The 26,898-nt window shown below is 45.0% G+C and overlaps 1 protein-coding gene across 8 annotated transcripts in view; it reads left to right on the top strand.

Moving 5' to 3' along the window:
• Positions 1 to 26,898, top strand: part of LONP1 (lon peptidase 1, mitochondrial) — a 480,916-nt gene that overhangs the window by 133,303 nt on the left and 320,715 nt on the right. For all 8 annotated transcript variants that reach the window (XM_069767869.1, XM_069767870.1, XM_069767867.1 and 5 more), the window contains 4 exons: positions 10,713 to 10,929; positions 11,018 to 11,079; positions 11,203 to 11,332; positions 12,175 to 12,258. In XM_069767869.1, the coding sequence (XP_069623970.1) occupies positions 10,713 to 10,929; positions 11,018 to 11,079; positions 11,203 to 11,332; positions 12,175 to 12,258 (493 nt within the window). The remainder of the gene's footprint in view (positions 1 to 10,712; positions 10,930 to 11,017; positions 11,080 to 11,202; positions 11,333 to 12,174; positions 12,259 to 26,898) is intronic.

Here is a 26,898-nt window from a genome sequence, read left to right as displayed (position 1 = left end):
AAGAAAAAAAAATTTTTTCCAAATGTGTAAAAAAAAAAAAAAAAAGTTAAAAAAATATTCCTAAATAATGAAAAAAAAAAAAATATTATTCCCATAAATACATTTCTTTATCTAAATAAAAAAACAAAACAATAAAAGTACACATATTTAGTATCGCCGCGTCCGCAACAACCCGACCTATAAAACTGGCCCACTAGTTAACCCCTTCAGTAAACACCGTAAGAAAAAAAAACGAGGCAAAAAATGACGCTTTATTATCATACCGCCGAACAAAAAGTGGAACGACACGCGATCAAAAAGACAGATATAAATAACCATGGTACCGCTGAAAGCGTCATCTTGTCCCGCAAAAAACGAGCCGCCATACAGCAACATGAGCAAAAAAATAAAAAAGTTATAGTCCTTAGAATAAAGCGATGCAAAAATAATTATTTTTTCTATAAAATAGTTTTTATCGTATTAAAGCGCCAAAACATAAAAAAATGATATAAATGAGGTATCGCTGTAATCGTACTGACCCGAAGAATAAAACTGCTTTATCAATTTTACCAAACGCGGAACGGTATAAACGCCTCCCCCAAAAGAAATTCATGAATAGCTGGTTTTTTGCTAATTCTGCCTCACAAAAATCGGAATAAAAAGCGATCAAAAAATATCACGTGCCCGAAAGTGTTACCAATAAAAACGTCAACTCGTCCCGCAAAAAACAAGACCTCACATGACCCTGTGGACTCAAATATGGAAAAATTATAGCTCTCAAAATGTGGTAACGCAAAAAATATTTTTTGCAATAAAAAGCGTCTTTCAGTGAGTGACGGCTGCCAATCATAAAAATCCGCTAAAAAACCCGCTATAAAAGTAAATCAAACCGCCCTTCATTACCCCCTCAGTTAGGGAAAAATAAAAAAAATTTAAAAAATGTATTTATTTCCATTTTCCCATTAGGGTTAGGGTTAGGGTTAGGACTAGGGTTAGGGTTAGGGCTAGGGTTAGGGTTAGGGCTAGAGTTAGGGTTAGGGCTAAGGCTACAGTTAGGGTAAAGGCTACAGTTAGGGTAAAGGCTACAGTTAGGGTAAAGGCTACAGTTAGGGTAAAGGCTACAGTTAGGGTAAAGGCTACAGTTAGGGTAAAGGCTACAGTTAGGGTAAAGGCTACAGTTAGGGTTAAGGCTACAGTTAGGGTTAAGGCTACAGTTAGGGTTAAGGCTACAGTTCGGGTTAAGGCTACAGTTAGGGTTAAGGCTACAGTTATGGTTAAGGCTACAGTTAGGGTTGGGGCTAAAGTTAGGGTTAGGGTTTGGATTACATTTGCGGTTGGGAATAGGGTTGGGATTAGGGTTAGGGGTGTGTCTGGGTTAGAGGTGTGGTTAGGGTTACCGTTGGAATTAGGGTTAGGGGTGTGTTTGGATTAGGGTTTCAGTTATAATTGGGGGGTTTCCACTGTTTAGACACATCAGGGGCTCTCCAAACGCGACATGGCGTCCGATCTCAATTCCAGCCAATTCTGCGTTGAAAAAGTAAAACAGTGCTCCTTCCCTTCCGAGCTCTCCCGTGTGCCCAAACAGGAGTTTACCCCAACATATGGGGTATCAGCGTACTCAGGACAAATTGGACAACAACTTTTGGGGTCCAATTTCTCCTGTTACCCTTGGGAAAATACAAAACTGGGGGCTAAAAAATAAGTTTTGTGGGGAAAAAAAAGATTTTTTAATTTTCACGGCTCTGCGTTATAAACTGTAGTGAAACACTTGGGGGCTCAAAGTTCTCACAACACATCTAGATAAGTTCCTTGGGGGGTCTAGTTTCCAATATGGGGTCACTTGTGGGGGGTTTCTACTGTTTAGGTACATTAGGGGCTCTGCAAATGCAATGTGACGCCTGCAGACCATTCCATCTAAGTCTGTATTTCAAATGGCGCTCCTTCCCTTCCGAACCTTCCCATGCGCCCAATCGGTGGTTCCCCCCCACATATGGGGTATCAGCGCACTCAGGACAAATTGCACAACAAATTTTGGGGTCCAATTTCTCCTGTTACCGTCGGGAAAATACAAAACTGGGGGCTAAAAAATAATATTTGTGGGAAAAAATTTTTGTTTTATTTTTACGGCTCTGCATTATAAACTTCTGTGAAGCTCTTTGTGGGTCAAAGTGCTCACCACACATCTAAATAAGTTCCTTAGGGGGTCTACTTTCCAAAATGGTGTTAATTGTGGGGGTTTCAATATTTAGGCACACCAGTGGCTCTCCAAACGCAACATGGCGTCTCATATCAATATCTGTGAATTTTGCATTGAAAAGTCAAACGGCGCTCCTTCCCTTCCGAGCTCTCCCATGCGCCCAAACAGTGGTTTACCCCCACATATGGGGTATCAGCGTACTCAGGACAAATTGTACAACAACTTTTTGGTTCCAATTTCTTCTCTTACCATTGGGAAAATAAAAAATTGGGGGCGAAAATCATTTTTTTTCACAAAAATTATTTTTTATTTTTACGGTTCTGCATTATAAACTCCTGTGAAGCACTTGGTGGGTCAAAGTGCTCACCACACCTCTAGATAAGTTCCTTAGGGGGTCTACTTTCCAAAATGGTGTCACTTGTGGGGGGTTTCAATGTTTAGGCACATCAGTGGCTCTTCAAACGCAACATGGCGTCCCATCTCAATTCTTATCAATTTTGCATTGAATGGTCAAACGGCGCTCTTTCCCTTCCGAGGTCTCCCATGCGCCCAAACAGTGGTTTACCCCCACATATGGGGTATCAGAGTACTCAGGACAAATTGTGCAACAACTTTTTGGTTCCAATTTCTTTTCTTACCATTGGGAAAATAAAAAATTGGGGGCGAAAAGATAATTTTTGTGAAAAAAAAAATATTTTTTATTTTTACGGTTCTGCATTATAAACTTCTGTGAAGCACTTGGTGGGTCAAAGTGCTCACCACGCCTCTAGATAAGTTCCTTAGGGGGTCTACTTTCCAAAATGGTGTCACTTGTGGGGGTTTCAATGTTTAGGCACACAAGTGGCTCTCCAAACGCAACATTGCGTCCCTTTTCAATTCCAGTCAATTTTGCATTAAAAAGTCAAATGGCGCTCCTTCGCTTCCAAGCTCTGTCATGCGCCCAAACAGTGGTTTACCTCCACTTATGGGGTATCGGCGTACTCAGGACAAATTGTACAACAAGGTTTGGGGTCCATTTTCTCCTATAACTCTTGACAAAATAAAACAAATTGGAGCTGAAGTACATTTTTTGTGAAAAAAAGTTAAATGTTCATTTTAATTTAAACATTCCAAAAATTCCTGTGAAACACCTGAAGGGTTAGTAAACTTCTTGAATGTGGTTTTCAGAACCTTGAGGGGTGCAGCTTTTAGAATGGTGTCACACTTGGGTATTTTCTATCATATAGACGCCTCAAAATGACTTCAAATGAGATGTGGTCCCTAAAATAAAATGGTGTTGGAAAAATGAGAAATTGCTGGTCAACTTTTAACCCTTATAACTCCCTAACAAAAAAAAATGTTGGTTCCAAAATTGTGCTGATGTAAAGTAGACATGTGGGAAATGTTACTTAAGTATTTTGTGTGACATATCTCTGTGAATTAATTGCATAAAAATTCAAAGTTGGAAAATTGCGAAATTTTCAAAATTTTCGCCATGTTTCCGTTTTTTTCACAAATAAACGCAGGTAATATCAAAGAAATTTTACCACTATCATGAAGTACAATATGTCACGAGAAAACAGTGTCAGAATCACCAGGATCCGTTGAAGCGTTCCAGAGTTATAACCTCATAAAGGGACAGTGGTCAGAATTGTAAAAATTGGCCCGGTCCATAACGTGCAATCCACCCTTGGGGGTAAAGTGGTTAAAGATTTAATTTTCAACTAGCTTAACTGAGCACAATGTCATTTTGACCAGGAATGTCCAAACTTGTACATGTCACTGTAGCTGACCTATCCTCAAGTTTATCAATATTGGATCAGATACCAAATATCCCCACCAATCAGCTGTGATTAGCTTTGAAGATGGCTGCTTGTAAACATTAAACAGAGGTGCACTGCACAGCTCCATTTAGTGTGTATCAGTTGGACAGCAGCATCTTGAAGGAGCTCTGCATGTAATGCAGTTCAGTACTAGGCTGATGTGCAGTGCTGCTGCTCACTGAAACCATAGCAACAGCTGATCAGTAGGAGTGTTGGCTTTCAGGACTCATCCATCCGACACTAATGACGTCATGAAAAACAGGTTATCGATATTTTACTCTACCAAGCCTTGAAATTTCTGCTCATTTTGATGGGTTGATAATTGGCCACAGATTGTTTCTAAGAATCCTGATTATCGGCTGCTGTAAATGTTCTGCCTGTCTCTCAACAAACAAGCAAAAATGTTCCGATCATCAGGTGATGAGATTGTTTATGCCTGTGATAAAAATCCAGTGGAAACGGTATGTGCTACTGACAACCTGATGACTGAATTGTCTTGTGAATGATTTTTATATGTTATTTTCTAGATTGTCGCCTGTTTAACCCCTTGGCGTACTGGCACATTATATGCTAGCTCCCTGGATTTGATGTTGGCCTGCACGCCGAGCCATCATCTTTCCCGGCAGATCATGGCTGATGTAATTAGCCATTGTGTTCCTCTAACAGCTGTGAGTGTATTGGTGCTCTACTTGCTGTTAAATGCTGTTGTCTATCTCTGAAAGCTGCATTTAACATGCATCGGCAGGGGGGGCTTGTCATTCCATGTGAGCATGCTGTACCCATGACATAATCACGGGGTGCCTATGGGTTGCCATAACAGCCATGGGTCTGCTGATAACCCCTGAGCCTTTCATTACAAACCTGTGAAAGCCAGTGTTTAGCTGGCGCTCATAAGAGACCATGATCAGATGATTGCAGCTTTAAGTCCCCTAAGGTGATTAATAGTGTTGAGCCACCTCCCTAGTGTTCGAGTTCGGTTCGTCGAACTGGGACGTGTTCGACAAATGTTCGTCGAACGTTCACGGAACCCCATTGAAACCAATGTGCGGGCTGCTGGGGCTCTGTGCCAGGGCTCTGTGTGGGCTGCCGGGGGCTCTGTGCGTGCCTGCCTGGGGCTCTGTGCGTGCCTGCCGGGGGCTCTGTGCGTGCCTGCCGGGGGCTCTGTGCGTGCCTGCCGGGGGCTCTGTGCGTGCCTGCCGGGGGCTCTGTGCGTGCCTGCCGGGGGCTCTGTGCGGGCTATACATACAGACATACAGTACATTAACATCACCCGATGTCACTGTTCTATGGGTGAGATTGTAATGGGACACTCGTTATTAATTGGACTACGGCGGACAAGTAGTATACGGTTTATTATTTTACGTTTTTTGCAGGCGCTGAAGTATGGTAAGTATGGTTAAATGAAGAATATTAAAATACTTTTTTCCTAATGTGTGTGTTTTATTAACCCTTTATTACTATTGGATTAATAATGGATAGGCGTCTTAAGGCGTCTTATTGACACCTCTCTGTTATTAACCCGGCTTAATGTCACCTTACAATAGCAAGGTGACATTAACCCCTTATTACCCCATATCCCACCGCTACACGGGAGTGGGAGGAGAGGGGCTAAGTGCCGGAATTGGCGCATATAAAATATCTGTCTGGCTATAAAATATAGGGGGACCCCACGTCATTTTTTTGGGGGTCCCCCTTTTTTAATAGCCAGTAAAGGCTACGCAGACAGCTGCGGGCTGATATTCATAGCAGGCTACAAATATTGGCCCCCGGCCGTCTTCTTTCCCCCTCTGGCGCAGAAAATTGCGCGGGAGCCCACGTTTTTTTTAAATTAAATTAAGCGCTCATTAAGGGCTCTTTCATACTTGCGTCGGTACGGGTCCTTCGCTATGCGTCGGGCCGACGTACCGACGCACGTTGTGAAATTTGTGCACGACGTGGGCAGCGAATCCAGTTTTTCAACGCATCTGCTGCCCATTCTGAAGTCCGGGGAGGAGAGGGCGGAGTTTTGGCCGCACATTCGCGGTAGAAAATGGCGGACACGACGGACAAAAAACGTTCACTTGAACGTTTTTTCGTGCCGACGGTCCGCCAAAACACGACGAATCCGTTGCACGATGGACGCGATGTGTTTTTGATGCAGGTTTTTGATGCAGGTTTTTGGTGCAGGTTTTTTGTGCAGTTTTCATTCCGTTTTTTATGCAGTTTTTGGAAATAAATAAACGGAAAATGTGCATGATTTGAATGGAAACATGCATGAAAAAACGGATTCGGAGGCCAGATTCATCATTTCACATCTCCGTTTCATCCGTTTTCGTCGCTGTGCGTTTTTTTGCCGGACAGAAAAAAAACGTTCCTCTGTATGTGTTTTCCGTCTGACGGAAACAGCTTTTTTGACGGATCCTGCAAAAAACAGATGAAACGTGTGGCCATCAGGCGCAATCCGGCGCTAATACAACTCTATGAGAAAAAAACGGATCAGGCGGAAAAAACGGATCCTGCAAATGTGCTCGCAGGATGCGTTTTTTACCCATAGACTTGTATTAGTGACGGATCGCGACGTATAGCCACACATCACATCCGTCGTGCAACGGATCCGTCGTGTTTTTGGCGGACTGTCGGCATAAAAAATGTTCAAGTGAACGTTTTTAGTCCATCGCGTCCGCCATTTTCTACTGCGCATGCGCGGCCGAAACTCTGCCCCCTCCCCGGACTTAAGAATGGGCAGCGGATGCGTTGAAAAACTGCATCTGCTGCCCACGTCGTGCACAAATTTCACAACGTGCATTGGTACGTCGGCCCGACGCTGTTGTGAATTCTGTGGCAGAGCTCCCTCCTGTGGTCACAAGTGGTACTTCGGCTGATTCTCTCTATGAGCTTCCGTTGGTGGAGGAAAGTGGTACTGCGGCTTCTGAGTTTCCTTCCTCAGGTGATGTGGTGAAGTCGTTAGGTGCTGCTCTATTTAACTCCACCTAGTGCTTTGATCCTGGCCTCCAGTCAATGTTCTAGTATTGGACTTGCTTCCTCCTGGATCGTTCCTGTGGCCTGCTGCTCTGCATAGCTAAGTTTCGCTTGTGTTATTTTTGTTTGCTGTTTTTTCTGTCCAGCTTGCTTATTTGGTTTTTCTTGCTTGCTGGAAGCTCTGGGACGCAGAGGGTGTACCTCCGTGCCGTTAGTCGGTACGGAGGGTCTTTTTGCCCCCTTTGCGTGGTTGTTTGTAGGGTTTTGTGTTGACCGCAACGTTACCTTTCCTATCCTCGCTCTGTTCAGAAAGTCGGGCCTCACTTTGCTAAATCTATTTCATCTCTACGTTTGTCTTTTCATCTTAACTCACAGTCATTATATGTGGGGGGCTGCCTTTTCCTTTGGGGTATTTCTCTGAGGCAAGGTAGGCTTATTTTCTATCTTCAGGCTAGCTAGTTTCTCAGGCTGTGCCGAGTTGCATAGGGAACGTTAGGCGCAATCCACGTCTGCCTCTATTGTGGTTGGAGAGGATTAGGGATTGCGGTCAGCAGAGTTCCCACGTCTCAGAGCTCGTTCTATGTTTTTGGGTTTTGTCAGGTCACTGTATGTGCTCTGACTTCTATGTCCATTGTGGTACTGAATTACCTAATCATAACACGACGCATAGCGACGAGGTCTTAATGAGCGTTTAATTAAAAAAAAAAAAAAAAAAAGGCGTGGGCTCCCGCGCAATTTTCTGCGCCAGAGGGGGAAAGCCGATGGCCGGGGGCCAATATTTGTAGCCTGCTATGAATATCAGCCCGCAGCTGTCTGTGTAGCCTTTACTGGCTATTAAAATAGGGGGACCCCCCAAAAAATGATGTGGGGTCCCCCTATATTTTACAGCCAGAAAGGGTACGCAGACAGCTTCGGGCTGATATTCATAGCCTAGCGAGGGGCCATGGATATTGCCCCACCTCCCCCCGACTACAAATTCCTGTCCGCAGCCGCCCCAGAAATGGCACATCTGTAAGATGCACCAATTCCGGCGCTTAGTCCGTGTCTTCCCACTCCCGTGTAGAGGTGGGATATGGGGTAATAAGGAGTTAATGTCACCTTGCTATTGTAAGGTGACATTAATCCGGGTTAATAACGGAGAGGCGTCAATAAGACGCCTATCCATTGTTAATCCAATAGTAATAAAGGGTTGATAAAACACACACACATTAGGAAAAAAGTATTTTAATATTCTTCATTTATCCATACTTATCATACTTCAGCGCCTGCAAAAAACGTAAAATAATAAACTGTATACTACCTGTCCGCCGTAGTCCAATTAATAACGAGTGTCCCACGACGTTCTGCCCTATAGAACAGTGATATCGGGTGATGTCACTGCTCTATAGGACCCTCAGTGACACACTGACAGGAGACAATGGCTCCTGCAGTGCATCACTGAGAGGTTACCTTAGGACAAAGTCTCACGTTATGGCAATTGCTGCGTGGGAAAATTTCTCACACAGCAATGCCAAAAGTGAGACTAGGGACAATTTTTTTTTACAGTGGCGAAGGAATACAGTGCGGAAGGATACCTTCCTCCATTCATTGTGTTCCTGGAGCCCCTGGAGAGCGGTCGCATCAGCTGATGCTGCCGTTCTCCACGGGAGATCGTTGTGGGACACTCGTGGATTTCTGCGGACAGGGAGTATATTGGTTGTTTGTTATTTTAAGGTCTTTTACAGATGACACTGGCTTCGTGGATCAAAATGACAAGTAATGGTGAGTATGTACTCTGTGTTTAATGTACTATATGTCTGTATGTATAGCCCGCACAGGGCCCCGGCAGCCAGCACAGAGCCCCCGGCAGGCACGCACAGACCCCTAGCAGGCCCACACAGACCCCCGGCAGGGCCACACAGACCCCCCCTCCGGTCACGCACAGACCCCGCCTGCACACACAGACACGCAGTCTCCACCCACGCACCGCCCACACTCCATTATAGTGCATCATTGCACTATGGGAACTTCCAAATCCGGTATCCGATATCGCAAAAGTATCTTAACTCGGTATCGGAATTCCGATACAGCGAATATCGGCCGATACCCGATATTTGCAGTATCGGAATGCTCAATACTATTCAGCACAGATCTTTTGGTGAACGAACAGTTATCGAACAGCCGAATTTTAAGCAAATTGTTCGAGTTCGAACGACTCGAACACCGCCCAAAACAGCTCAAATTTGAAATTGGCGAACAGTTCGACTCGAACATTGATCATCTCTAACCAATACAGTAAAAGGTGATAAAAAGTTTATATGAAAAAAACACAAGTTCTTAGTCCCATTTAAGAAAAATATATACACATTTAGTATTGCTTTTTATAAGTCTGATCTACTGAAATAAATTAATCCAATCGGTAAACTGTTATGAGAAAAAAAAAAATCAAAACATCAGAATTACGTGTTTTTTTTTTTGGCTGCCGCAACATTGCAGTAAAGTGCGGTTACAACCGCCGCTCTCTATACACAGTGATTTAACTGAATTCACGTGGCACCAGCTCCATGACTGAAATCTGAACGCTGCTGGGAGGAATAAAATTAATTTCCTCATATGGCTATATTAATGGAAAAACAAATAAGCAACAATTATGTCTCTTGAAGAAGGGGGAAAAATATGTAAAAAACAGAAAATTGTTACGCCAATTGCTTTGTCAAACTTTATTCTGGCAATGATTTTAAAACTTAGTTTTCTGTACCATCTGAATGATTTTAAGATATCTAGTGTGAGATAGCGCTCCCTGAGTGCGTTGGGGGACACTCGCTTGGCATTGGGATTAAAGCACTCACAAACGTTTAATCACATAAACAGTCTATTTAGTTTATTAACTCTGCATAAACCTCATAACATAAAGTCCATTTCATTACATCCACGAACATATCATGTCCATCAGTCTGTTCATGTAGCAGATAAATTTCCCTGCTGTATATTACAACCCCCCTTGTCTGGGGTTACCTTCCAGGAGCTCCGCTCCTCACGCTGACTCCTTGTCACTCCTGGCTTCGTCAACATAGAAGCCGTCCCAGGCTCTGCAGGTACATGGCCTATCCGTGCACTTTTCAGGACGTCTGTCCCCAGCTGGGACCGTCCAACACACAGACCACTCAGTGCCAAAGCCGCACCACGTGCTATTCAGGGAGATATCACTCCCAACACATAGGCTTCCAGGACCTTGCACATGGACCAAACAGATCCATACACTCTTAACCATGTGACCACACCATGGTCACATTATAAACCTGTAACCCCACCCCCTGGGTGGGAGGTGTGTGGTTAGACAGTCCCATGCAGCTCTCTAACTAACCCTGCAAGCCTCACTTTTAAGTAATCAAACACAAATGCTTGTGGGACTACAGGTCCCTGAACAACCTTACTTCAGGCTTACAGCGCAGACTCCCTCTGCGACACATACTGGCCGTTTACAATCCTGCCGGTCGCTTTCACCATCAGATACGCCTCCGTGCGTATCCTGAGGATCACATACAGCGCCCCCTGGCTGTAACATGGGTCACTGCATCACACCAGTTAATTTCATTCCATTTTCCTCGTGTTGCTTTTAGTTTGCTGGTAAATATTTTCAACTGAAGTTAAAAATGTCATTCAAAATGTAGAGCTTTTATCAAAGTTAATAACTAGATGTTGGAATGTAAAACACAGCACTATTAAAAGTTCAGCCAAAAAAGTTAACCATTATGAGCTTTTTTCACTTTTTACCTTGTTCCATGTTTTTCTTTCAGGATCCATATTAATAAGCAACTTGATGTTGAACCTGATGAGTTAAAAACTGAGGAGAAAGTTGAAGGGAAAAAAAGAAGAAACTCTGCAAGCAGACATGCTAATGAGAAGGAAAAGAGCAAACAAGTTGTGCTTGATCCAAAAATAACCTCTGAAGTCCTCATGGTTGAAGTAGATAATGTAACACATGAAGAATTCCAGATCACTGAGGAGGTCAAAGTAAGAGTATGTGTGTGTGTAGGTAATTTTGGATTTTCTGCTTATGAATAAAAACATTATACATTTTTGATTTTTCTTACCACTTAAGGCTCTCACTGCTGAAATTGTGAAGACCATCCGGGACATCATTGCACTTAATCCTTTATACCGGTATGTGTGTGTGTTCACCTGAGAAAGCAGGGATAATAGTGGAATACGTAAGAAGATGCTTATGTTTTCTTCCTCTTTAATTTTTTTAAAACTTCTAATGGGTCTTTTATCTTTTGTTTTAAGAGAGTCTGTCATGCAAATGATGCAGGCTGGACAAAGAGTGGTAGATAATCCAATTTATTTGAGTGACATGGGTGCAGCGCTGACTGGTGCCGATTCCCAGGAGCTTCAAGAAGTCTTGGAAGAAACTAATGTAAGTGACAATAGTAAAGGTACCGTCACACTGGACGATATCGCTAGCGATCCGTTACGTTGCAGCGTCCTGGATAGCGATATCGTCCAGTGTGACACGCAGCAGCGATCAGGCCCCTGCTGTGATGTCGCTGGTCGGGGCAGAAAGGCCAGGACTTTATTTCGTCGCTGGCTCTCCCGCTTACATCGCTGAATCGGCGTGTGTGACGGCGATTCAGCGATGTCTTCGCTGGTAACCAGGGTAAACATCGGGTTACTAAGCGCAGGGCCGCTCTTAGTAACCCGATGTGTACCCTGGTTACCATCGTTAAAGTAAAAAAAACAACCACTACATACTTACCTACCGCTGTCTGTTCCCGGCGCTGTGCTTCTCTGCTCTGGCTGTGAGCGCCGGGCAGCCGGAAAGCAGAGCAGTGACGTCACCGCTCTGCTTTCCGGCCGCTGTGCTTACACAGGGCAGAGAAGCAGAGCGCCGAGGACAGACAGCGGAATGGAAGTATGTAGTGGTTGTTTTTTTTACTTTAACGATGGTAACCATCGGGTTACTAAGCGCGGCCCTGTGCTTAGTAACCTGATGTTTACCCTGGTTACCGGCATCTTTGGTCGCTGGACAGCGGTCTGTGTGACAGCTCTCCAGCGACCAAACAACGACGCTGCAGCGATCCGGATCGTTGTCGGTATCGCTGCAGCGTCGCTAAGTGTGACGGTACCTTAAGAGTAGGTGTCCAACCCAACAGTGTAAACATTTTATTCCCTTTAAAAAAAAAAAAAAAAACATATGATTGTATCTAAATAAAGTACTTTTCTAATTTTTTTTAAAATTTATTTTAAACAATTTTATAGATACCAAAGCGTCTTTACAAATCTTTGTCACTGCTGAAGAAAGAATATGAACTCAGCAAGCTGCAGCAGCGTTTGGGTCGCGAGGTAACGAAGGAGAGAAGACTGTAATTTTGAATGTGGATTCTTAGCAAATTTTAAATGATTGTTCCTACATGTATACCATTCTGTACAAAAACAAATATGCTTGTGATATGCCAGTTTTTTCATGCCATGACCTCTCTGTGTAAAATCTTATAATTGTAAGATGAAAGCTATAAGGGTTTAACTAACATTGGTTGTAACCCATAGTAATGTATACCTTGTAAAACATATTTGACTCCGATATTCGTTTTCGTGAACCAAGTCCCAAGAGAAATCAAGTATTATATATAGTGGCTAGATCTGAGCCTTACTTAATGGAGAAAACCCTCTCTCCATCTGTCCCGTTAAGAGAGTCTTTTTAGAAGAGTTGATTCCTTTCTGACAGGTTCAAGTTGTCCATATATTACCAAGACTGCCATTCACATGATCATTACCATGAATTATTACATATACCAGTAGGAATGCTCTAGATATGTTGGGCTTCTTTCTCCTAGTCCCTTTTTTCTCAACTGATTTCCCAGAAGCGGCATCCTCCCCTGCCCAGGAGATGTAGTATGATCAGACCACGTCCTTGCACGGTGAGACACAGCAATTACACAGTACACCGCACGGGCACATTTATAAGATCATCTCAGAACAGGAACATTTTTTTACACATCAAATTGTGAACCATATTTTTATTCCAAGATAAATTAACTAAAATGTACTTTGTTCGTGGGGAAAACCCCTTAAACTCTATTTAACCATAATCACAGTTATCAGATGAGAAAGGGCCGCAATTACTGGCCAATTTTTTTTTCCCTTTACCATACACACACTTAGCATTTTTCATGTTTTGCTATCTGACAACCTAGATTTTGTGTGGGTTTACACAAGTGCATGTAAAGAACATGCCTATAACTGTAAACTTAAATGTGCATAACTATTCACCCCCTATAGTCAGTACTTTCTAGAGCCTCTATTTACAGTTGTAAGTCACATTGTATAAGTCTGTATGAGCTTTCCACATCTTGCCACTGAGATTTTTGTACATTCCTCAAGGCAAAGTTTCTCCAGCTTCTTCAAGTTTGCTGTTCACCAGAAGAAACAATCTATCTTGATGTCTGACCACAGATTCTCAATTGGATTAAGGTCTGGGCTTTGACTAGGCCACTCCTAAACATTTACATGTTTCCCCATAAGCCACTCGAGTGTTGCTTTAGGCTATGTTCACATTAGCGTTGTGCGGGGCAGCGTCGGCGACGCAACGCACAAAGCATGCAAAAACGCATGTACAACGCAGCTTTTTGTGACGCATGCATTCATTTTTGCATGATTTTTGGCGCAGAAAAAACTGCATCATGCAGCGTCCTCTGCGCCCTGACAGTTGCGCCAAAATGATGCATGCGTCACAAAATGCAAGACTACGCATGTCCATGCGCCCCCCATGTTAAATATAGGGGCGCATGACGCATGCGTCGCCGGGGCTGCGCCCGACGCTGCCCCGCACAACGCTAATGTGAACGTAGCCTAAGCAGAACACTTTTGGTCATTGTCTTGTTGGAAGGTGAACCTCCATCCCAGTGTCAAATTACTGACAGACTAAAACAGGTGGTCTTCAACAATATCCCTGTATTTCGCACCATCCATCTTCCCCCTCTACTCGGACCATTATCCCTGGCCTTGCTGCCAAAAAACAATGTTCTTGGGGTGTTAAGCTGTGTTGATTTGGCACCAGACATAGCATTTATTTTGGTGGCCAAATAATTCTATTTTGGTCTCCTCTGACAATAGTACGTTCGTCCATACATTTGGGGAGTCTCCGACGTGTCTTTTGGTAAACTCAAAACATGGTGCCTCTTGCTTAATGGTGTTGCAGCCTCTGTGGCCTTTCAGAAAAGGTCTGTGTATGTGGCATTCTAATGTGGTGTATGGCTGAAGGTTGTACTCCTGACAGGGTATGATGTATCTTACCGTGGCCAAGCTTTCTGTCAGGAGAAGCGTCTTTCCTTCTCAAGTTACGCACACACAGAAGTCTTTTTACTGAAGGTAATGGGGCAAATTATTATTTACAAACAGTAGGAAAGTAAGGTACAGGATTACATTCACTGTTGATGATTGTACCTGCAGACAGGCATATCTTAGTAACCTCTGGTTTTATTAAGTCTGAATATTTCTTCTTCAGCACTGTGTTCTGTATCTTGCCCTGAGGTAATTTTTCCTCCTGCGGGTGCAATGATGGTCTTCCTCATATGAAGACTATTAACTCCCCTTATCGTGTCAGTCCTCTTTTTAAGCAAAGCAGGCAGGGAGAATGTAAGTAAGGCTGGTTTCACATTTGCGGTTGTGTCTGCGGCGTTTATGCCGCATACTTCTGCGTGCGTCGTGCTTTCCTATCTTTAATATTGGGAATGCATGTACATGCGATTGGATGCTTTTTGCCGCATTTGACGACTCATGCGTCGTTTCGTTGTCTGCGGCTTGGCGCGGTAAACACAACATGTTGCAATTTTGCAGGCGTCAATTTAACGCCTAGAAACGTATGCGGTTGTTTGCAGAAGGAATGCAATGCATTTCAGTCTATGAAAACATTTGTGAACGCATGTTTTTCCAGAGTAAACCTGTCTAGACACTAACTAGTCCCCCCCACCCCCCCGCCCCCTTCCACCACACACACACACACACACACAGACAGATAAAACGAGGGAATGGGCATTTGCAGTTCACAACTCTGCATACTAGGAACTAGAAAAGAAGCTCTGAACTGTGAAGAATCTCCACTTTGGACAATGTGAGTATAAAAGCCAATGTCTGTCTTTTTTCTCTCCTTGTGTGTGGTAATAATTATTGTCTCTTTTTTTTTCTTGCAGCATTCATCAGAATGTTGTCTTCTTAAGAGTAGGAGCGTCCTGGCCCTGAACATGGTAGACAGGAAAGTGAAGTGAGCACTCACCTCTTCAGATTGGTAAGTATTCTCTATCACATCTACACATGTGACATTTTTTTTTTCAGACCAGTTCTTGAACTGCTGCAGAGACCGAGCAGGAGCAGCATGGACAAGCTCGTGTGGCAAGGCGGTGTGTAAGTATACCAGACTGATTGCCCTCTGCTTATTGTATCCTGACTGTACTATTCTTGCCTGTTCATTTCTTCACTTTGCTTATTTCTTTACCTTTTTCTTCTTGACTCCTTTTTTTTTTTCTTGACTTTAATTATTCTTGCTTGTTTTCGCTCTCTGTTGTTTTTTTCCTTTTATTATTATTATTATTATTGTTATTTATTCATTTTATTAATCTCTCCAACATTAACGGCTTTCTTTCTTTTCTAGGTTCCAGAACGGGATGAAGACCTCATTGACAATGACATCTTCATATCCCTGGTCTGTGAACAAGTCCCGTTGTGGGACACCCGGTTTCTGCAGCACTCTGACAACGTGACAATCCAGCGACTATGGAAGGAGGTGGCCCCAGCGATGATGGAGGATGGGACGATGTCTGGGCTTAGGTCCGCAAGGCATTTTGTAAGTATTGCAATGCGGTGTGATGCAGCAGTGACCTTGGCCGGGATCACACAACTGTGTGTGATGCGAGAAATTCCTGAGAGTTTCTCTCATCACACACAGTTGTGTGATCCCGGCCAAAAGTGCATTGTGTAACCATTTTTATTTTTTTTTTTGTTAAGCAGTGCTCAAAGTCAGATCACGTTGGCGTTTGATGAAGGATCGCTTCAACAATGACCTTCGTCAAGAGAACTCCCAGTGGTTCTGGAGCAAGGTTCAGAAAATATAAACATCACCGCATGCTGGCATTTTTGAGACCGGTCCTTGCCCAGAGAATGTAAGTATTTTTGTAGTGTATTGGATTGTGTTGTATTGCCTAATCTGTATTTTTCTATTCCACAGGAGCTGGCACTTTTACTTTTGTAAATGTTTGATATTAATGTTTTTCTTTTCTTTTCACAGCATCTGTAGCAGCACCCTTGAGCCTGGTTCTGGAGCGGTCCTTCATCAAACAGCCACGGACCTGTCCCAGCCATCCACCAGCGCAGCAGCAAGTGGGCCTGCAACACAGACTGGAGACCAGGAAGCTGGTCCATCAGGTGTTCCCCTGTCCTAGTCCTCAGCCTCTTCTTTATTTATTTATTTTTTTGGGGGACGGTGGGTGTTCTTCCCACCAGCGGCAGAGGGCCTCTGACAGGTCACTCATGCCCGAGGTTTTGCACTTGATCTCGATCTTTCATGATGGATTCAAGGCGATGGGAGACAGATTGGATAGTGGCTTCATCCTTATGAAGACACTTATCCTGGATGTCACCCGAAGCCTTGACCAAGTGAAAGCTGACCTCCAGAGGCCAGCACATAATTTTTTCAATCAAATTGAACAGGGCGTGTCAGAACACCTTACCCCTGATCTCCAGCTGAATGTCATGCAGGCCTGCAATGCTACTTACGTGCAGGCTATGCAGCAGACTCTGTATTTTCAGCAACCAGTGGTGGCATTTCCATCTGTGCCAACACTGGCACGCTTGACCTCAATGCTGAGTTCTGCTGCATACCTCTGCACAGCCACCACCATTCGAAGCTCTGCCGGACACCACTACAGCGCCACCACCATGCCGAGTGCTGTTGGACAGCTCACCGCCACCATCATGCCAAGTGCTGCTCCTGCTTGGACATCCTCCACTGCCACCAGCATGCATCAGCAGCACCCGGACCCTGGCATGGCCTTCACCACCACCACCATGCAGCAGCAGCACCTGGACCTCGACAGGCCGGCCACCATCACCAGGTCCCAGCTGCAGCAGCAGCACCTGGACCCTGGCATGCCCTTAACGACTAGCATGCAGCATCACCCAGACCATGGAAGGCTGGCCACCATTACCGGGCCACAGGAACACACCACACCGAGGCTCCCCAGACAGCAGCGCAGATCCTGACAATGTAAAAAAGAAAAAAAAAAAAAAAAAAGCGGACTATCGCACTCCCTCCCCCTCACCTCCCAATGTGTCTGTGATGTCAGGTTGGTCTCACCCTCCCAGTGTGTCTCTCCAGTCCCATGCCTCCAGTACCATCCCTGAACTCCCTGACCCCACTAGTTTAATCGCCCCTTCTCCTGCAACCCCTGCGTCGTCTTTAGCCAGCCAGGAGTCACAGCTCAACACCCCCAAGTTCCGTCACTTACAATATATATTATTTAATTTAAATTTTTTTGCCCCAAATATTGTTTGGTTCTTTGTGTATTTCGCTGCCGGCAACACACACTGTGCACCGACTACACACACTGCGCCGTACACTTTGTGTTTTGCCACCTCATAGCTCCAGGAGTGAGACAAGTAGAACACTGCAGCTTTGCTTCTTGTGTTTGGTATGGAGCTATGAGTTGTCAAAAAGTAATGACTTGTATTTTCTCCAGAATCTCTTCGGTCTGCTTAATCTATGTGACGCAGACTGAAGAGGCAATGGAGGTAATGCAAGGCATATCTATACTCACCTGACCAGCTGCCAGAAATAGTTAATTCAGGATGCACAAAACCCAGCATCCTGAACACACTATTTCTGAAAAATGGCATGGTGAGTATAGATATACCTTGTATTACCTCCATTTTCTCTTCAGTCTACGTAATCTATTTCACACAAACTGAAGAGACGATAGAGGTCATAAAAGGCATATCTATACTCACCTGGAAAGGTGTCAGAATTAGTGAATTCATGATGCTGGGTTTTGTGCATCATGAACTCACTATTTCTGACACATGACCTGGTGAGTATAGATCTGCTTTGTATTATACCTCCATCTTCTCCTCAGTCTGCGTCCAGATACTGCAGAAGAGATGCAGGATGAAATGACGTCAACTACCATACCACTGACGACATAAGTGGTTTTGAGAGGAAAGACATAGGAGACTTGGTACAGGTATCAAAAGACGTTGTTTATTAACAACAAACATTGGGAACATTTTAAACATGACTGGTACAGACCCAAACCCAACAGAACATTTTACACATTATCATCTTTCCATGCCACATATCCGATGTCAGAAACAAAGTAGCCAGTAAATTGGTCCCTCAAGTGGGCAACTTCAACTGTTGACCGCAGAGGGTGATGCTGGTAATCTGGCAATGGGTTTGCAACTGGTTCATCCAGTTCAATGTTGGGTCGCTCCTTAGCCATTATGTAATTGTGGAGAACCACACAGGCTTTGACAACCTCATTGACAAGAATCCCAAAGGTACACTCAACAGTTCTTCGGGGCCCTGGTCAATCTGTAGTTAAAAATCCTTTTAGTGTGGTTCAAGTCCCGACTGGAATATGGCTTCAGTAGGTTTTCACACATCTGAAAGGCCTCATCCCCAATCATATCAAATGGCATCGATGGGCCTTGAGTGTTGGGGAGAGGTCGTCGGCCCGTGTCAGAGTTCTTAAAAGTCTGAGAGTCATTGCCACGGCCAAAAGCTCCAATGTCTATGGCGATAAAGCGACAGTCCGCCTCTGCTATTGCCATGAGCACTACAGAAAAATATTTCTTGTAGTTAAAGTACTCCGATCCTGATCTGGTGGGCTTGGTAATCCATATGTGCTTTCCATCCACTGCTGCCAAACAGTTGAGGAAATTACACGCGCGCCAGAATTTGTCGGCAATTTCCAGCCACATTTCCACGGTTGGTAGGGGGATAAATTCATCCTGGAGAATGTTCCACAAAGCCCAGCAGGTGTCCGCAACAATTCCAGACAGGGTGGAAATTCCTAGCCGGTAATCAAAATGGAGCGATGATAGGGTCTCTCCTGTAGCCAGGAATCTGCCAGAGAAAGAAAAAAAAATTAAGAAGCTAAACAGATAAAGAAGAAAGAAATTAATACAAGGCAGAACAATTACAATTATGACAGGTGTTTGTTTATAATTATTACGTACCTTAATGTGACCAGGAGCTATTCCTCTGCAGGAATCGCTCTACGGAGCTGGGTGTTCTGTCTCCGGATGGCTCCTTGGACACGACCAAGTAAATCCCGAAAGGTCTCTTGAGACATACTGGTATATTCCAGAATTTTCTCCGGGTTGGCATTGAGCTCGCTGTATAGGGTGTGGTAGGCTCCATGGATCTCCCGGACTTCAATAATGGGGTGTCTCCAATAACACCTGACACCGTGTTCTTCTCTGTCTTTCTCTATTTCTTTGTTGCTCACAAGCAAACGCTTAGGCAAGAAACAGCTTTATACTTAAAGGGAACCTGTCACCCCGTTTTTTGAGATTGAGCTATATATACTGTTAAATAGGGCCTGCGCTGTGTGTTCCTATAGTGTATGTAGTGTACCCCGATTCCCCACCTATGCTGAGAAATAACTTACCAAAGTCGCCGTTTTCGCCTGTCAATCAGGCTGGTCAGGTCGGGAGGGCGTGGTGACATCGCTGGTTCTTCCTCATCTTTACGTTGGTGGCGTAGTGGTGAACAAGCAGCGCGCGATCTGCGCTGTCATCCCTTTCGTCGGTGGGGGCGGCCATCTTCCTGGGGCCGCGCGTGCGCAGATCGAGTGCTCTGCTGCACGGGGCTTCAGGAAAATGGCCGCAGGATGCCGCGCGTGCGCATTAGAGATCGCGGCGGCCATTTTCCCAAAGCCGAGTTTGCATCTCGGCTTTGGGAAAATGGCCGCCGCGATCTCTAATGCGCACGCGCGGCATCCCGCGGCCATTTTCCTGAAGCCCCGTGCAGCAGAGCACTCGATCTGCGCACGCGCGGCCCCAGGAAGATAGCCGCCCCCACCGACGAAAGGGATGACAGCGCAGATCGCGCGCTGCTTGTTCACCACTACGCCACCAACGTAAAGATGAGGAAGAACCAGCGATGTCACCACGCCCTCCCGACCTGACCAGCCTGATTGACAGGCGAAAACGGCGACTTTGGTAAGTTATTTCTCAGCATAGGTGGGGAATCGGGGTACACTACATACACTATAGGAACACACAGCGCAGGCCCTATTTAACAGTATTTATAGCTCAATCTCAAAAAACGGGGTGACAGGTTCCATTTAAATCCAGGTTGAAAATAAAAGCTCTCCATGCGAAGATCTATCATGACACCGGCTACAGGAGCAAAATCTGAAGATTTCAGCTGTCCAAGGATCTATATAAAGATATCCCATAACACACGCCCACTGTTGTCCCATTGGCGGTGTCTGTTTATCTAGATTTTTTTCCTGTAAAATTTTCCACCATGCGCACAACAAATGTAAACGCATGAAAAAGAATGCAAACACTGCGTCTTTTTGACCGCATGCGAAAGCTGATGCATCTAAAAACTGCTTCGTTTGCATGCGGTTTATCGTGCGTTTCAGGTTGCGGAAGATACGCTGCGGATTCAACCGCAAATGTGAAACTAGCCTAATTCCTTCACCTACTAAATGGCTGCTTCTCAAGATGTTCGACCACCAACTGCCACTTCAAATTAAAACTTTCTCACAGGACTTGGCTCCTCCCCTTCTATGTGACTGTAGAGCTGCAGTCATTAGCTGACTGCCCTGAGGTGTTTTTCCAGAACCTTCTTATTAAAACAGAGCTGGGTCACCTGATCAAGCCTGTGAGGAGATTAACCTTTTTTGCTGCCTGTTTTGCACAAATTATTACTGTCACCAATGGGGTTCATAATCTAAATTCCCTATCAGTATGTCTTTGGAATGTGGGAGGAAACCGGAGTGCCCAGAGGAAACCCACACAAAGAACATACAAACTCCTGGCAGATGTTGTTCAATGTGGGATTAGAACCCAGGACTCCAGCGCTGTAAAGCTGCAGTGCTATCCACTGAGCCACCGTAGTGATCTGTAGTGCAAATCTGTCTCTATCGGAGCCACACATGCAAAGTCTCTCCAATAACAATAATTTTATTTATATAGCACCAACACATTCAGCAGTGCTTTACAAATTAGGTTACGTTCACATTTGCATTGTGCGCCGCTGCGTCAGCGACGCAACGCACAACGCAAATAAAAACGCACTAAAACGCACGCTAAAACGCTGCGTTTTGCGACGCATGCGTCCTTTTTTGCCGAAATTTGGACGCAAAAAAAATGCAACTTGAGTTTTCTGCGCCCAACGCTTGCGGCAAAAAAAACGCATGCGTCGCACAATGCAGCACAACGCATGTCCATGCGCCCCCCATGTTAAATATAGGGGCGCATGACGCATGCGTCGCCCGACGCAAACACGCAAAACGCTAATGTGAAAGTACACTTATAGAGGGGATTTGTACAGACAATAGACATTACAGCATTACAAAAATCACAGTAAAAAATAGATACCAATAGGAGTGAGGGCCCTGCTCGCAAGCTTACAAACTATAGGAAAAAGGGAGACACGAGGGGTGGATGGTAACAATTGCTTTCGATGTTCGGACCAGCCATAGTGTAAGGATAGGGTGTTCATGTAAATCTGCATGAACCAGTTAACAGCCTAAGTATGTAACAGTACAGACACAGAGGGCTATTAACTGCATGAAATGTATGAGAACCTGATGTGAAGAACCTGATTAAAGTTTATGGTTTTTTTTTTTGTTTTGTTTGTTTGTTTTTATGGGCCACACACGGATAGTTAGGTTAATGCGTTGAGGTGATAGGCCAGTCTGAACAAACGCGTTTTTAGGGCACGCTTAAAACTATCGGGATTGGTGATTAATCTTATTATTAACCTGGGTAGTGCATTCCAAAGAATTGGCAAAGCACGTGAAAAGTCTTGGAGACCGGAATGGGAGGTTCTGATTATTGAGGATGCTAACCTCAGGTTATTAGCAGAACAGAGAGCACAGGTAGGGTGGTAGACTGAGACCAGGGAGGAGATGTAGGGTGGTGCTGAGCCATGGAGTGCTTTATGGATGAGGGTAATAGTTTTGTACTGGATTCTTGAGTGGATGGGTAACCAGTGTAATGACTGGCACAGGGTAGAGGCATCGGTGTACTGGTTGGTGAGGAATATAATCATGGCAGCAGCATTCAGGACGGATTGGAGCGGGGAGAGTTTGATAGGAGGGAGGCCAATTAAGAGAGAGTTAAAATAGTTCAGACGAGAATGAATGAGTGAAACAGTAAGAGTTTTTGCAGTCTCGAAAGTAAGTAAAGAGCATATTTTAGAAATGTTTTTTTTTTTTTGGGGGGGGGGAGGGGTGAAGGAAAGCTCAGAATCAAGGATGACCCCAAGGCAGCGGGCATGTTGCTTGAGGTAATGGTGGAACCACACACGGAGATGGCAATGTCAGGCAAAGGTAGGTTAGTAGAGGGAGAGAACACGAGGAGTTCAGTTTTTGACAGGTTCAGTTTCAGATAGACGGAGGACATGATGTTAGACAGCGGTAAGACAATCACTGGTGTATTCTAAAAAGGCAGGCGTGATATCAGGAGAAGTGGTGTGTAATTGGGTGTCATCAGCATAGAGATGGTACTGGAAACCAAATCTACTGATTGTTTGTTCAATAGAGGCAGTATACTAAGAGAAGAGGAGCGGGCCTAGGACTGATCCTTGAGGAACCCCAAAATTAAGGGGAAGGTGAGAGGAGGTGGAACCAGCAAAAGATACAGTGAAGGAGCAATACAGTGAAGGAGCAATCAGAGAGATAGGAGGAGAACCAGGAGAGAACGGTGTCCTTGAGGCCGATGAGGTGTAGCATAGTGAGGAGGAGCTGATGATCCACAGTGTTGAATGCTACGGAAAGATCCAAGAGAATTAGCATCAAGTAGTGACCATTAGATTTAGCTGTTAGTAGATCATTAGAGACTTTAGTGAGGACAGTTTCACTAAAATGTGTAAAGAGCGGAAACAAGATTGAAGAGGGTCAAGAAGAGAGTTATCTGAGAGATAGCGGATAAGACGGGAGTGGACCAGGCGTTCGAGGAGTTTAGAGATGAAGGGAAGATTAGAGACAGGTCTATAATTGGCGGCACAGTTTTGGTCGAGGGATGGTTTTTTAAGTAATGGGTGTATGATGGCATGCTTAAATGACGAGGGAAAAATACCGGAAGAGAGAGAGAGAGGATGAATATTTTTGTTAAGTGAGAGGTCACAGGCGGGGAAAGGGACTGGAGGAGATGTGACGGAATGGGGTCACTGGTGCAAGTGGTCGGGCGAGAATATGCAAGGAGCCTGATTACTTCTTCTTGTGTAACTGGTTCAAAGTCAGAGAGTGAACTGGATGCAGTGGGGGAGGGAGGACCGTGCATGGTATGAAGGGATTTGGCGATAATTTCCTGTCCAATATGGTCAATTTTTTATTTGAAGTAATTGGCCAGATCGTCAGCGCGGAGATCCGTGGTTGGGGCCTGCACTCTTGGGTTGAGTAGGGAATGAAAAGTGTCAAAGAGACGTTTAGGGTTATTGGACAACGAGGTGATGAGGGTGTTAAAATAGGTTTGTTTGGAGACGTGAAGGGCAGAATTGTATGTTTTAAGCATAAACTTATAATGGATGAAATGTTCGGTTAGAATAGATTTTCTCCACAGATGTTCGGCACACCTGGAGCACCGCTGTAGGAAATGTGTTTGCAGCGTGGCCACGGTTGTCGCCCTCTGTGCAGAGTTATTCTATGTGTAGGAGGTGCAGTTTCATCCAGGGCACTTTGGAGGGTTTCATTGTAATGCTTCAGTGCATTATCAGGACATGAGATGGAGGAGATAGGGGCCAATGAGGACTTCAAGCTCTGCATAAGTTTCTGGGTGTTAATGGCCTGTTTCTATAAGTGTGGAAAGTGGGGGTGACCTGAGCGGGATGGCAGTTCTTGATAGAGAATGAAAGAAGGTGGTGGTCAGAGATCGGGAGAGGGGAGTTTGTGAAATTGTCCACTGAGCAAAGCCGGGATAAGACTAAGTCGAGGGAGTTTCCGTCTTCATGCGTTAGTATGCTGCGAGAGGCCGAAAGAGGAGGTTAGAGATAAAAGGTGAGAAGCAGATGGGGAGAGGGGAAAAGCAATGGGGATGTTAAAGTCACCCATGATGAGGGTGGGCATGTCACAGGAGAGAAAGTGTGGAAGCCAGGTGGCAATGTGATCCAGTAAATGATGAGAGGGGCCGGGAGGATGATGCACCACCGTCACTCGCATCGAGAAGGGGATGTAGAGTCTGACAGCATGGACTTCAAAGGAAGGGAAGACAAGTGAGGGTACTTGGGGGATAACTAGGAAGGTACATTTGGGTGATAAAAGCAGACCAATTCCTCCACCTGCTCTGTTGTCCGATCTTGGGATATGAAAAAAGTGTAATCCACCATATGAGAGAGCAGCAGCAGTAGTGTCTGACTGCTGGATCCAGGTTTCAGTAAGAGCCAGGAGGTTAAGAGAATCTGAAAGGAAGAAGTCATGGATGAAAGGGAGTTTTACACAGAGAGCAAGAATTTCAAAGGGCACAATTAAAAGAGGCAGAAGGCATGCAGGGTATATTAATAAGGTTAGAGGGGTTTCTGAGTCTAGCAGTTGGGAGGTTTGACTGGCTATAACATGGGGGGGCCAGGGTTGGGAGAGATGTCTCCAGCAACTAGGAGAAAGAGTATAGAAAGAGTGAGCAGATGGTTACGTGATTTGTGAGAGCGCCTCTTGTGTTGGATGGCGGGGCTGAATGTATCTGCGCTGTTAAGCAATGTGAACAGAGCGTGAGTGCTATACATAGAAGAAAGGACAGAGGGTCCGATATGAATGGAGTGCATACAGTTAATGCAAGGGCGGTGAACGTGAGTGAATGCAGCAGCCAGGATATAGATTATACAAATGCATATGGTGAATATTTGTTCTGTTCCAAATGAACATGGAGTAGAAAGATTAAAGTGTCTTACCTGTCTCCTGTCCTGTCTAACTGCCATGGCTTAACTGCCAGTACTGCCTGCAAGATTAGTAGTGAGCAACCCAGTAACGAGTGGGTAAGTGTCCCAAGGTCGCTCGTTCCGATCTCCGCAGAGGAGGCACTTCCCTTTCTTCTTGGGTGGATGTAGGAACTATGTCAGAATCCTCTAAATGAGAATGAGGCTAAGGCAGCATAAACTGAGGACAGTGCATAAAGCCAAATAAACTGTGTGGTGGGGGTTCTGGAAATCTCTTTTGGTGCAATAGGATTAGAAACTGGTGGGACCAGAACTTCCAGGGCTATGCAAATCTTGATCTGGCTACGATGGACCACCTTTTCTTGCTGAGTGTCCTCTCTGACAATTTTATATACTTTCAAGGGTATGATTCCCACTGGCCATCTTGTTTGTGGGAGCGGTGGTTCTTTTAAGCCCAGACTCCTACTTGTAAGGGTTTTGCCTTGGCCCTTGCATTGAAATCCTCTTGCCTTTGGTAGACAGCTTTCATTCGGTCTTCCACAATTTTGTTAGCTTCATGGAGATGTTTTCAGTGGTCTACCACCCAATCTAACTGTGTTAGGGAATTAGCGTGATCTTCCACGTGAACATTTAGCTGAAAGTCTGCAGACCGTTTCCCTGGACGACCAAACATCAGGTAATATTGAGTGTAACCGGTGGAGCAGTGGGTGATGGTGTTATACAGTTAAGTTAACTCTTTTAGCAACTCAGGCCATTCTTGTCTTTCTTTGGCTGGAACATTTTTTAACGTCAAAGTTTTATTCATCCTTTCACATAGTCCATTGCTTTGGGGATGGTAGGCAGTTGTGCGAAGTGTCTTGCAGCCATAGAGTGCACACAGTTCTTGGATTAACTCTGACTCAAACACGGGACCTTGATCTGTACGGATCTGCTCGGGGTATCCATAAGGCTAGGGTCACATTGCGTTAGTGCAACCCGTTTAGCGCTAGCGGGTTGCGCTAACACAATGTTTTTATGTGGCCGCGTCCCGGGGTCGCGGTAACGTCCCCACTCTCACAGATCCCCCGATCTGCGAGAGCGGGGAACGGACCGCGGGCGCGCCTTGGACGCTGCAAGCAGCGTCCGCGGCGCACCAGGAAACACCGGCGCGTTGCTAGCGCGTGCCGAACATGGCACGCGCTAGTGCTGCGCGTTCCCATTGCCGTGAATGGGCGCGCTAACAGACGCGTTGCACGGTGTTAATTTCGCCGTACGACGCTGTCCGTTAGCGCGTTCCCATTAACGCAATGGGAACCAAGCCTTAGGCCTTACAAATTGTTTCCAAAATACTGTGGTAGTGGTCCAAGCAGTCTGATCCCTGACAAGGGACAGCCACAACGAATTTAGTGTAGTGATTGATAATGTTCAGAGCATAGAAGTATCCAGTACGACTGGCTTGCAATTTCACATGGTCAAGGGCAACGAGCTTCAGAGGATGGTGAGTTTCGATGGGATGAAACACATTCACTGCACTATTTCTCAATGTCTTGGCGCATTCCTATCCAATAGAAGTGTTCTTGGATGGTCATATCAGTCTTTTGGCAGCCAAAGTGTCCTGATTGGTTGTGGTAGGCCTCTAGGATGAGTCTGGCATCTTGTCTGGGCACGACTACTTGAAACACTCTCTCATGAGTGTTGGACGTTCACGGTGCGTCAAACAAGCACTCCCTTGTGAAACTGCAGACACTTCTTCTGTCGCCATAATCAAGAGTTCTAGCTCAGATTGTTTGTGGCCCACAGGCAGTTTTGAGAGTCTAGATTCTAGTAACCTCCACAGGGCTTTGAAAGTTCTACCCTCCTGGATTTCAGCCCAATTGCGACTCACCGTGGATTTGAGTAGGTTC

Source organism: Ranitomeya imitator, chromosome 1 (assembly GCF_032444005.1).
Source record: "Ranitomeya imitator isolate aRanImi1 chromosome 1, aRanImi1.pri, whole genome shotgun sequence".
Classification (NCBI taxonomy): Eukaryota; Metazoa; Chordata; class Amphibia; order Anura; family Dendrobatidae; genus Ranitomeya; species Ranitomeya imitator.
The sequence above is the reverse complement of the archived record's forward strand: the minus strand, read 5'-3'. Positions and strand labels throughout refer to the sequence as shown.